This window comes from Strix uralensis, chromosome 3 (assembly GCF_047716275.1).
Source record: "Strix uralensis isolate ZFMK-TIS-50842 chromosome 3, bStrUra1, whole genome shotgun sequence".
NCBI classification, from domain to species: domain Eukaryota; kingdom Metazoa; phylum Chordata; class Aves; order Strigiformes; family Strigidae; genus Strix; species Strix uralensis.
In genome coordinates, this window is record NC_133974.1 from 52,201,441 (window position 1) to 52,214,395 (window position 12,955).

General features: G+C 39.3%; 1 protein-coding gene across 1 annotated transcript in view; it reads right to left on the reverse strand.

Moving 5' to 3' along the window:
* AK9 (adenylate kinase 9) overlaps nucleotides 1-12,955 on the reverse strand; it is a 77,530-nt gene that overhangs the window by 60,410 nt on the left and 4,165 nt on the right. The window contains exons 4-8 of the mRNA XM_074864587.1: nucleotides 10,817-10,869; nucleotides 10,636-10,732; nucleotides 4,210-4,322; nucleotides 1,074-1,250; nucleotides 289-414 (exon numbers count right to left, since the gene is read on the reverse strand). Of these exons, the coding sequence (XP_074720688.1) occupies nucleotides 289-414; nucleotides 1,074-1,250; nucleotides 4,210-4,322; nucleotides 10,636-10,732; nucleotides 10,817-10,869 (566 nt within the window). The remainder of the gene's footprint in view (nucleotides 1-288; nucleotides 415-1,073; nucleotides 1,251-4,209; nucleotides 4,323-10,635; nucleotides 10,733-10,816; nucleotides 10,870-12,955) is intronic.

Here is a 12,955-nt window from a genome sequence, read left to right on the forward strand (position 1 = left end):
GGACTTTGCTAATGGTGATTAGATAAGGAAGCATCTGTGGTGGCAGGTATGTTTCACTTTTAAAACTCAAAGTGGATTACTTTATCTTGACTCCAGAGTAGAAACAAGAGCTACAGATGACAACTTTTTATCATTGATTTCAGTATGAATTTCAGAACTTGGGGATATGTTGTACCATGCCTTGTGCTCACCTCCATACAATAAATCTCAAACTTAAAAAAGAAAACAGTATAAGATATTTTAAAAAGATTTTGTTATGCATAATCATGTTATTTTGTTTTTTCTTACTTCTAAAGGATGAAGCATTATATCCTTATAGGTTCCAACTCTTTCCTCTGCATTTTCAAGAATATCTTCAGGCCTCTGCACTAATTGATGCAAAAATTCTGATGTCATAAGTGGGTCTTCTGCAGTCTGCAGAACAAAAAGTTAAATATTTCAAGATATAGAAATAATGTACTAAACTAATTTTTGTCTTTACGCAAAGGTAAATAAAACAGCTTTGCAGAATATTGCAATGGTATTAGTCTAGTGATTGCTGACTGTGATCCTATCCTGATGAAGTGTAGTTTCTGCAAATTGAGAAGAACGTGCCAAGAACCTCCATTGATAAGTCTCTGGCCAGCATTACAAACCAGAACATCTTGGGGGGAAAAAAAAAAAAAAAAAAAAAGAAAAAAAGAAAATCCCTTTGTACTAGTCAGAACCAGAAAACAAGCTCATATCCTGCAAATACTAGTACTAGTAAAATTTATTACAATAAACAAAAACTAAGAACTTTTTTATTTGCTTAGACCAAGAAACAGACAATATAGAGTCACCATTCTTGTGATACATCCTTTTAACCTATGGTAAGAAACAGTTCAGTGACTTCAGAGTTACAGACTGAATCCACATTAAGCTATACAATAATCAACTTTTGCTGTCATTTAAACCTACCATTTAAATATTATCCCACATTTCAAAGCAGAACAGCAACTAGTATGGTGATATTTTAGAATATCAGAATTTGTTCTGCTTTGTCTAGAGTACATTATAATACTTGGCACTGTTTAGAAATTAGCAGTATTTACCTCTTCTTCTTCTTCTTCCTGCTCTTCATCTTCTTCATTCTCTTCTTCATGTTGATCTTTCTCTTTCTTATGCTTTTCAATAATGTTAGGATCCCACTGGTTCCTCTGATATATCTGCCCTGAATCAGGGTGTTGCCTTTGTCCTGATATTCTTTGGCATAAGTCATAATCTGAACACTAGGAAGGAATAATTAAAAGGAAATCATGTGTTTATTGTACTGCTATGATAACAGTATTTTTCCTGAAACTGCAGAATGGCGGGTAGGAGTCTGGCAAATATTCAGATTCATAAACAACTTCTCCAATAACATTCGGAGTAAACACAAAATTTTCAAAAGCAGCAAATATTAAAGTAAGGCTTAAACACTTACATAGTTTTCCCCAATCAGTATTTTACATTCCATATCAGGAGTATAGACACTACTTGAACACATTTTACCATGCCAGTTATACCCTGTAGTTTAACAAGTGTAGGTGGAGTTTACGGGTAAAAGTATTTTGCAGACAGGCTTCTGATCACTCCCGCAATTGATGCCAAAGTGGCTTGGACTTGAGCAAGATTCAGTCAATTTTACTAGGTGTGTCTGACCTCTCAGAGCTCTACTATTACCCAAAAGCATACTGCCATTGTGTCAGAGGCTAAAGGAGTTCAGCAGTTGGGAAGAGTAAGCAATGGTCTTTCCATAAAAAGCCCTGCAGTCACAAATTTAGTTTAACATTAAACACAGATAAATCTGGATGTGGTCTGTGGCGGTAAAATTATTAGAGAATCACAGAATCATCTAGGTTGGAAAGGACCTTGAAGATCATCTAGTCCAACCGTTAATATTTGAGAGGTCTGCCTAAGAAGTTTATCCTAACAAAAACATTTACCCTAATTAAAACATTCCTTTCAACTAAAAGCTAACAGTCTGTGACTGTTTCCACCTCCCCACTTCTGAGCTAAGATAATACTGGGTGTGCCACTCTATAGGCTCCACCTAGAGCCTTCTTTCTACATTGTCACATTATGTACCCTTCGAGTCCTTCTTAGAATTGTGGCTGGTAGCAAACTACTTAAGGAGTCCATCCATTCTACAGATGGATACCTGACTTTGTTAACATTGAAAGGATTGTTTTTCCTCACCTTATTTTGTTTGTTTGTTTTGGTTTTTTTCTGAAACAAAAAAAGGCTGCTTGGGGCTTCTGCAATGAATTAGCAGAGAATAGGGAAGCAGAGGGGGAGATGCTGTCCGAATGTTTGCTCACTATGACCACAGTTAATAAAGCTTCTATCATCTGACCTGTTCTAAATTGTACTTACATGAATACACACTTGGAGTCCCCAGATCTCCAACAGGTCTTAAGATGAGTATCTTAAAATTCTACTATGGAATTGGGGGTGGAGCACAACAAAAAATAAATAATCTTTCTTCTTTTCTGAATCACTAACACCTACCCTTCAAACATATATGAAAAACCTGAGATAATAAGAAAATCTTGTAGTTGTGAAGGTCAAATTGTTACAGAAATGGAGAATTGATGTCTGCAGAAAATACAGAGCTTTTGAGATCGCATGCTAGCAACAGGCACACTCCACTTATTGTGAGGTCCCATTGCTAGCAATAGGCACACTACACTCATTTCCTGAGATATCCCTGTAACTGTAGAATCATGGAATTGAAGGCATAGAATCAAATTATTGAAACATAGAATCAAAGGCAAAATTATTCATTTGACTTTGGAGCAAGGATTTTTTATGATCATTCAGTCTCAGTCTTCTTCTTGGAGGAGAAGATGATATAACTACACGAAGTCAAGAATTCTGTTTCCCTTCTAGTGTAGTTAGTATCACCCTTCTATTTGTACTGTTGCACATGAAACTATACAACATATGTTCTCAAGAACTGGGATTTCTCACTATCTGGTATTAAAACAAAGATTGACTTTCTGTAGCTGAAAAAATCAAAACTGCCTGGAAAGCAGCACAAAAATATGTTTCTCTGATGTTTTAAGATCTTTCTGTGAGCATAGAAAAAAGGTTTGAAGTAGGCATTCACAAATATTCACTACACATGGTCAAACAAATTAAGTCTCAAAAGTATGCAATTAAAACAAACAAGGACTTAAATGTGGCAAAGTGATAGACTAGGTCCATGCACTGAAGCATAGCATCTGACAAACCACACAGATATGACAACTAGAATCAGAATCCCAATGAGAATAGAGCACAACACTGGAGGCTGATTATTCAGAATTGCCTTGGCAGCTCATTCTGCACATTCAGAGTAAAAGATGGAAATAACCTAGTTGATAATAAATAAAATATTGCAAGAGGAAGGGCCTGAACCCTTGTTCATGATTATAAATAATGTTAATTTGTCTGCATAGAGTCTGGCAAAGTTTAGTATGGGCCAGCTAGTATTCTCCCTGGTGAATGGCACAGGCCTAGGGCCTTTCCCAGTGGGCCATTTGGACACGACCACCCCATTCTGACTAACAAGACAGCTTAGCTGTGTTCTGCCAAACCATCTGGCCTGATGCCTGAAGAGTCGCTCTTGCCTTGTTTTATTTACTAATATGGATGTAGCCAGCAAATTCATTCTTTTAAATTACATTGAGAAAGTCCTCTTAATCCTACACTAACGACTTAGTTTCTCTGATTATATCAGAGGTACTTTTCTAAAGTATCTGGTATGTCACTTTACTACTTATGAAGAAATTGAGATTCGTAAACAAGATGAATTAATAATGACTAAGAAGCAGTTTCACAATTAGTGAGTAAAAAATAAACCAATTTGCTTTCTAACTTCCATATGTGAAGTTTCTTCCTGAAATACATGAATGGCAGATGTACATGTATCCAAAATCCCATAATAATCATGTTATTCAAAGTCTTATTTTCTTGAAAACCTGTATTTCCTAATTGGTAGAGGTGCAAAGACTGTAACTGCTACTGAAGTTTTAGGAAATGTTCGTTATTTTACATGAGCAATGCTTACAATGGAACAAACTAGTGTAATTCCATTTCAATATAAAAGAGAACTATTTATTATTCCTTGATAAACATATATACAAATGCACAGGAGAAAATATTATCTTTTGAGTCTACTAATAATTAGGAAAATTACTAGCAAGTTACTGAAGATGACATTACCTTAATGTTAATCAAGAAATCTGGTTTTAATTTTAGATTCTTTATTTTCTCTATTTGCTGTGAAACAGTCATGTATTCCTCTGACAGAGAAGGAAATCCACTGAGAACATAACCTGTCGAATACATTTTATTAAATACATCTTTTAGAAGGTTTTGTCAAATATAGGACTAGTTATATGCATCTCCTTTAAACAATACATCTATTCAGTGGCACAATTTTAAACCATGTACATGACATAACACCATTAAAAAATTGTGCACCCACATCTACTTCAGATGAAATACAGACAAAAAAGTGTGTTGTTTTCAACTTGATATAGAATTCTCAAAGTTTGTTAACTCAGTTAATAGAAGAAATTTGTAGACATTAAAGATCATACTTATTCCACCTGCTTCATGTGTCTACCTCAGACACTGTAGTGCCTAAAAAGTAACAAGTGACCATTTTTGCCAGTAAAAGTGTGGAATGTGTGGGAGACAACTTCCTGACGCAACTGGTGAGAGAACCAACCAGAGAAGGTGCCCTGCTGGATCTCCTCTTTGTGAACAGAGAAGGACTGGTGGATGATGTGGAGGTCGGAGGACGACTAGGGCACAGTGATCATGAAATAATAGAGTTCTCTATTCTTAAAGAGGCCAGGAGAGAACTAAGCAGAACTGACATCCTGGACTTCAGAAGGGCTGACTTTGTTTTGTTTAGGCACCTGCTTGAAAGGATCCCTTGGGAGACGATCCTGAAGGGTATAGGGGTCCAGGAAGGCTGGGCACTCTTTAAGAAGGAACTGTTAATGGCTCAGGAGCAGGCGGTCCCCAGGTGCTGTAAGAGAAGCCGATGACAGAGAAGACCACCCTGGCTGAACAGGGAGCTTTGGCTGGAACTCAGGGAGAAAAGGAAAGTTTACAGCCTTTGGAAGAAGGGGCTAGCCACTCACAGTGATTACAAAGATGCTGTGAGGCTATGCAGGGCAGAAATCAGGAGGTCTAAAGCCCAGCTGGAATTTACCCTGGCTTCAGCAATCAAGGATAACAAGAAATGTTTCTATAAGTATGTCAGTAGCAAAAGAAAGACCAGGGAGAGTCTCCATCCCCTGCTAGATGCAGGAGGAAACATGGTAACTAGTGATGAGGAGAAGGCTGAGGTCCTTAATGCCTTCTTTGCCTCAGTCTTTAATAACAAGACTAGTTGTATTGAGGGAATCCAGCCTCCTCAGCCAGAGGACAGAGACTGGGAGAATGACCCCCACACAATCCAGGAGGAGACAGTCAGTGACCTGCTGCATCACATAGACATACACATGTCTATGGGACCAGACGGGATACACCCGAGGGTGCTGAAGGAGCTGGCTGGGGTGCTTGCCAAGCCGCTTTCCATCATTTACCAGCAGTCCTGGCTGACCGGGGAGGTCCCGACAGATTGGAAACTGGCCAATGTGACGCCTATCTATAAGAAGGGTCGGAAGGATGATCCGGGAAATTACAGGCCTGTCAGCTTGACTTCAGTGCCCGGGAAGCTGATGGAGCAGCTCATCCTGAGTACCATCACACAACACCTGCGGGACAACCAGATGATCAGGCCCAGTCAGCATGGGTTTATGAAAGGCAGGTCCTGCCTGACAGACCTGATCTCTTTCTACGACAGGGAGACCTGATTATTGGATGAGGGAAAGGCTGTGGATGTAGTTTACGTTGACTTTAGCAAGGCCTTTGACACCGTTTCCCACAGCATTCTCCTGGCAAAACTGGCTGCTCGAGGCTTGGATGGGCACATGCGTTGCTGGGTAAAAAACTGGCTGGATGGCCGGGCCCAAAGAGTTGTGGTGAACGGAGTCAAATCCAGTTGGCAGCCGGTCATGAGTGATGTCCCCCAGGGCTCGGTTTTGGGGCCACTCCTGTTTAACATCTTTATTGATGATCTAGATGAGGGGATCGAGTGCACCCTCAGTAAGTTTGCAGATGACACCAAGTTGGGTGGGAGTGTTGATCTGCTCGAGGGTAGGGAGGCTCTGCAGAGAGATCTGGACAGGCTGAAGCGATGGGCTAAGGCCAACTGGATGAGCTTCAATAAGGCCAAATGCCGGGTGCTGCACCTGGGCCACAACAACCCCCAGCAGTACTACAGGCTTGGGGAGGAGTGGCTGGAGAGCTGCCACTCAGAGAGGAACCTGGGGGTGTTGACTGACAGCCGGCTGAACATGAGCCAGCAGTGTGCCCAGGTGGCCAAGAAGGCCAATGGTATCCTGGCTTGTATCAGAAATAGCGTGGCCAGCAGGGACAGGGAAGTGATCTTACCCCTGTACTTGGCACTGGTGAGGCCGCACCTCGATGACTGTGTTCAGTTTTGGGCCCCTCACTACAAAAAGGACATTGAATTACTTGAGCGTGTCCAGAGAAGGGCAACGAAGCTGGTGAAGGGTCTGGAGCACAGGTCGTACGAGGAGCGGCTGAGGGAACTGGGGTTGTTTAGTCTGGAGAAGAGGAGGCTGAGGGGAGACCTCATCGCCCCCTACAGCTACCTGAAAGGAGGTTGCAGAGAGCTGGGGATGAGTCTCTTCAACCAAGTAACAAGCGATAGGACAAGACGTAATGGCCTCAAGTTGCACCAGGGAAGGTTTAGGACTGGATATTAGGAAGTATTTCTTCACAGAATGGGTAGTTAGGTGTTGGAATGGGCTGCCCAGGGCAGTGGTGGAGTCCCCATCCCTGGAGGTGTTCAAGTGGCAGGTTGACATAGCGCTTAGGGACATGGTGTAGTTGGGAACTGTCAGTGCTAGGTTAATGGTTGGACTAGATGATTTTCAATGTCCTTTCCAACCTAGATGATTCTGTGATTCTGTGAAAAGGCATTGCAAAAAGCAGCCACTCTATGATACAAAGCATTTCAATGAGGAGCCTAGGCTTTTTATACAATCTTTAAAGGTCTTCGCTTCTGTGGATAGTAAAGGGAGCCTGAACAACTCTCTGGGATACCTAGTGCTCCTGGATGTGAAATCCTCTCAATAGAAGGCAGAATGCATATGCTATGTATACTGAGGCACCTATCCTGGGAAGCATCCATTCACTTAGGATTCACAATGCTGAGTCCTCTTTGCAAACAGACACCGACTATATATGACAAGCGTTGTGGTAATAATAGCTTTTCCCTAGTATTAGAGTGCTCAGTGCCACAGATGAACTTGTGGCTTCAAGTTCCTAGAAGAGTACTGTAACTACTAAAGGCTGTGCAGTGCAGTAAGAACTATTATATAGCTAGGAACTCAATATTCATGAGGCCAGAATGAGACACTAAACAAGAATTAGGTGGATTTTTTTAGCCTAATGAGAATATTCCCTTAGAGAAATGGTACATGCTCCAAATGCTTAGAATTTTATGTGTTAACATTTAAATGCAAGTCTATGCAGCACAAAAATGTAGCAGCAGTCTTTGCAAGAGGTATTAGGCCTGAAGACGACTCCTTCTTTGGGGAGCTACTATCCATGGATGCAAAATTTATAGAAGAGGAAAAACAGAAATAGAAATATATAGAATAATAGAATAATATGGAATATATAGAATAAATAGAGAATTTATAGAGGAGAAGTGCACAATGTCATTCCTCTAGGAAATTAAATTCCTGGATTCTAAGTTGTTGATACCTTCAAAGAATTCTAACTGGTAGTAAGGTGTGGGCAGTCTGCACAGCCTCTGCTTATCAACACATCCTGGATAACAACAGCTGATGTGAGAGGAATGGGAGCGTAACACGGCAAAAGACTATCCCAAACTGTGTGTTCTCTGAGAGGGTGTTTGCCCCCAAACTGATAATGTTGTGGGGAGACTAACAATGATAAGTTTGCCTAAGGCAACCATCAACCAGATCCAATAGTAACCAGGGGATTTCCAAGAAACTTGAGGAAAGAAGGAGCCATCTTGAAAAGAAGCATTCAAATTTGTGACTGGGGAAAGAGACCTTAGAGTGAGAGCAAGGTAAAAGAACAGCAGCCTGACCAGGTTTGATATGCCAGTGCTACAGCCTTCTGTCGAGGCATGACAGAGCAGCCTCCCTGTTGGATGCTGCGAGTAACCCACATTTCAACTACTGGACTGACAGAACAGGGTTAAACACATAGTGACCTACACCTCGAGTGTTTGTATGTGAGTTCATGGGGAGCTTTCTCACCATCAGGTGGATTAGAGTAGACTGTAGGAAATGGCACACACAAAGCTAGAGCACCCACTTTTCCAATGGAAAGTGTGCTTAAATAGGTGAACATGCATTCTCAGAAAAGGGAATGTGTGCTTGTCACTTCCACCCATCTTTGAGAGAGGGTTTGCATTGCATAACCATGCAAGTTTGAGTATACTCTGGAATTAGTTTCAGGAGAGTGTTCAGAAATTTGCAGGTGTTGATTAATATTTGGCAAGTGCTTACTGCTGTGGCTTGTCTGCTGTGTGGCTGATACTGAACCTTTTCATTGATCACCAGTTCACTGACTGTCAGTTAATTACTTGCCATTAATAAATCAATAAACAATTTTGTTCCTGATTTGATTTAGCTCATGCTAATGAAGCAGTTTTCCCCTGTGATAATGACATAGATTTTTCCTTTGCAAATATTTAGGTTAACATGATATGAACTTCTGGTTGTTTTCTTGTTCTATTTACAAAACACAATTAGCAAGCATATCAGCTACACAGCAGTTATAATTCTGTATTTTCTTACCTACAATACTCTAAAATACAAGTATGCTTGTTATTTTCCAGTGCCTATGTTATTTTAAAAAGAGACACTGTTTATTTCAAGAAATAGCTTAGAAGCTTCACATCTGAACTCCTTCAGAAGTCAAAAAAAGTTTTTAGTAACTTACAGTTTTTAAATACTATCATTTGCTTTAACACTTCTGAATCTCTGACACATCAGTATCCAACATAATAGGTGTTTATGAAAATCAGAAGAATATAATTGAAATAATTCCTTGCTGTGTGTACTGTTTAGAAACTTGTATTTTACACTGTTAAAAACAAATGTTAAAAGTAAAAAACTCAGCCTCTCATACAGCAGTGTTTCTAAAATTTTTAATGAATAATTGACTGATTAGTTCCTGCTGAAAGCCTACTTAAGCTTTTCAGGGATTATATTAAGATAATAATTGCTAAACAAAAAGTTATTAGAACTAGAAAATACTTAAGAAAAATTGGTTTTGGAGATGAGTTCTAGTTGGTTGGAAAAATAGAGAGGCTGTAGGTTATTCTATTCCTTGCTACTTTGAGGCATCTGTAATACAGAAAATGGCGTGGCTACAAGAACCAAGCTTTTATCAACTTCATAGACATGTTTCCAGGCTCTAGGATCTCTGTGGTCCTCTGTGACACACACAACTTAGGCCTTCATCATCCGACTGACTCAAAGAGGGGAACTCAGATAACACAGATGTCTCTTCAGGCTTTTCTTAAAGTCCTGACCTATGGATTAAGAGACTGGCCTTTCTGCTGCTACTTCCTCCCTCAAATCTTTGTTTCCTCATCATCTCCTCTTTTTTATCTCTTCCCTATTTCTCCATCTTTTGTCCACTGGTTTAAAAGCCTGGTTTCACTAAGTAAGGTTGCATCTTTTGCAAAACTGTTGTGTCTTGGACTAGAGAAGGAACAAAAACCATTGCAACTGAAACCTTATAGAAGCGTGTTAGTTTTCAGAGCAGTAGAAAATTCACATTTTCTTGTCATTATACCTGTCTCTCTCCTATAATGGACATTTCAATTAAAAGTCTGCACCAGAAGAAGAAACTACATTTTCTTTTACTTTCTTTCCACTTAGCCATATATTTGTTTTTCTCTTCAGGAAAGCAGGTTCAGACTCTAGCAAGATCTGCAGCACTAGTCTTAACAGCCTCAATTAAAAAAATTTTTCCTCAAAAAGAAGAATTATTACCACTACCAACACTGTTCTCATCTAACTTTCAGTGAAAAAATGCAAGGGGAATAAGCAACGTTGTGAGAAAAAAAAAAAGACCATAATACTTTGCATTTTCAATAACCTGTTTTCCTTCTTTTTCATTATTTTAAATGTTTAAAATGTTTTTGCTGATGGGTTTTTGCTGTTGTTGTTATAGAAGTATTCAAGGAAAAAAAAAATCTCTATTTTAAATCCTAAAACTTTTCTAACCAGATAATATTGTCAAATAAGAGTCATAGCAACACTCAAAATTTGGGGAAAATTAATTTTCTCAAAATTAACACAACATAGGACTGGTATGACACTTTCTGATATCCCATATGGGTAAACTGATCCCTATATACACTCTCAGTTTATGGATATTCCACAGCCTGAGGAGCACAAGAAAAATCAGTAGCATCTAGTACAAAATAAGTCATATTTGAGCAGTAATGGATGCAAAGCATGTCAAAATTATAGCTAGCTCATTCTAAATTTAGACTGGAAATATACTTACCAAAATGAGCAACTTCTGGTGACTCAATCTTTTTCAGAATCATTTCTGTAACCAGTTCTTCAGAAATACTTTGACCTTTAAAAAGCAATTCTTGACACTAAGGTAAAATGCAAAACGTAGTCTTATAGAATATGTATTCGTCAAGAATGTGACAAAACTTGCTAGAAGATTAGACCTTTACCTTAAGCCCGTATTCTGTTTCTTCTCGAATATTCATTTGAATTACTTCCAAAGCTGAGGAAGCACATCAGACAGAGTAAAATTAAAATAATTAATAAAAAATATTTTATATACAGACATGTACACGCAGATACATACATACACACACACACACACATATGAGTAGGTATGTGTGCTCCAAACAACCAGCCTATTTTTGAATGAACAAACATTATATTTAGGGCCATTATTATATTTTGTTCATCCTGAACTCGGTGCCTTCTGGCAATGTCTCGGCAGATGATCTTCCCTACAATTTAACCCTATAGATGCTACAGACAAATGCACAACAGCAGCCTTGCAGGATTATTTTAACTACTGACTTATACCAAATTAGCATTACTGCTGTGTAATCCAGAGATGAGTATTTGAGCTCAGACACTTCCCAAATTTTAAAAGCAAGTTTTAGAAAAAGAACTGTTCAGACACACAAAACCATCTGCTTTTAAAAAGCTCTTAAAAACCTACTCCTTATATAGTCTAATTATCTAAAATCAAATAAATACTAAATTTGACACCCATCAAATTCAAAGGCCTGCCCTCTGTCTCTGTGGCCAGTGGCATCATAGCAGAATGATCCTGAAAGTCTTTCACACTTCTATACCATTGAAATAAGCAGACACTTAATGAAAGTTTTCAAGACTGACCCTTAAGGCTACATCTATATTACTAATAAAACAGGCCAGGGAAAGGTCCTGAAGCCAGGTGGCTCATGCCTATACAGCTAAAATCTTTCTTCCCAAAACATAGTGGCTGTTTTCAAACTGTTCCTACTAGTAATGACGATTGTTGCGCATACTAACCCTCATACTACGAATGGGTCTTTGGGAGAGCAGTATTTGCCATGGGCCAAAACTGAGACAGGGAATGTACTAACAAACAATCCAGACAACTGAAAACCAGCACTATAATTGTACTGTGGCCCTGTTTTATTTATAATTATTGATCTATGCATTGGATAAATGGATAGAAAGTATTTTGTCAAATTAAAAAGACTGTGAACACCTTTCCTATTTAAAAATTCTCTATCTTGCATTATTTAAAAAAAATTAATGCAGAGAGGGACAGATATTGATACACTGGAGCGAGTCCAGTGGAGGGCACCAAGATGATTAGAAGTGTTGAAAGTACTAGGAGAGGCCAAAGGAACTGGCCTTGTTCAGCCTGGAGAAAGCAGGACAGCTCTTACAGCTGTCTAAAACTACTTGCTGGGAAGGCACAAAGACAGAACCACTGTCTTCACAGAAGTGCCGACAGGACAGTAAGCAACAGACACAAGTAGAGACATGAGAAATTCCAATGGGGTAATTAGGAAGCAATTTTTCATCATGAAGACGGTCAAACTTTGGAAAGTGTTGCCCAGAGAGGTGGTGGAGTCTCCATTCTTGGAGATATTCCAGACTCAGCTGGAGACAGCTCTGAGCAACCTTCTCTAGTTGACCCTGCTTTGAAGGGAAAGTTGGGCTCAATGACCACCGGAGGTCCTTTCTGAGCTATATTATTCATGTTTATTTATCACAGAATCATCTAGGTTGGAAAAGACCTTGAAGATCACCTGGCCCAAACCTAACACTGACCGTTCTCAACTACACCATATCCCTAAGCGCTATGTCAACCCGACTCTTAAACACCTCCAGGGATGGGGACTCCACCACTGCCCTGGGCAGCCCATTCCAATGCCTAACAACTGGTTCTCTAAAGAAATACTTCCTAATATCCAGTCTAAACCTTCCCTGGTGCAACTTGAGGCCATTCCCTCTTGTCCTATCGCTTGTTACTTGGTTAAAGAGACTCATCCCCAGCTCTCTGCAACCTCCTTTCAGGTAGTTGTAGAGGGCGATGAGGTCTCCCCTCAGCCTCCTCTTCTCCAGACTAAACTTAAATTGATTATGTTTATGACTATTGAATTATGTTGAATTTCTTTGTTTCTTTTTTTATGTGGAAAATGAAAAAAGCCTATTAGCAAAAGTTCAAGGAATGTGTATGTGTACCCATGTGTGGGTACACTACACAAAAGAAGATATCATGAAAAGAAATATCATGAGCAAAAGAAGAAAATAATAATTCTCTGAATCCTCTAGAAATAGGGCATAAAAATTCA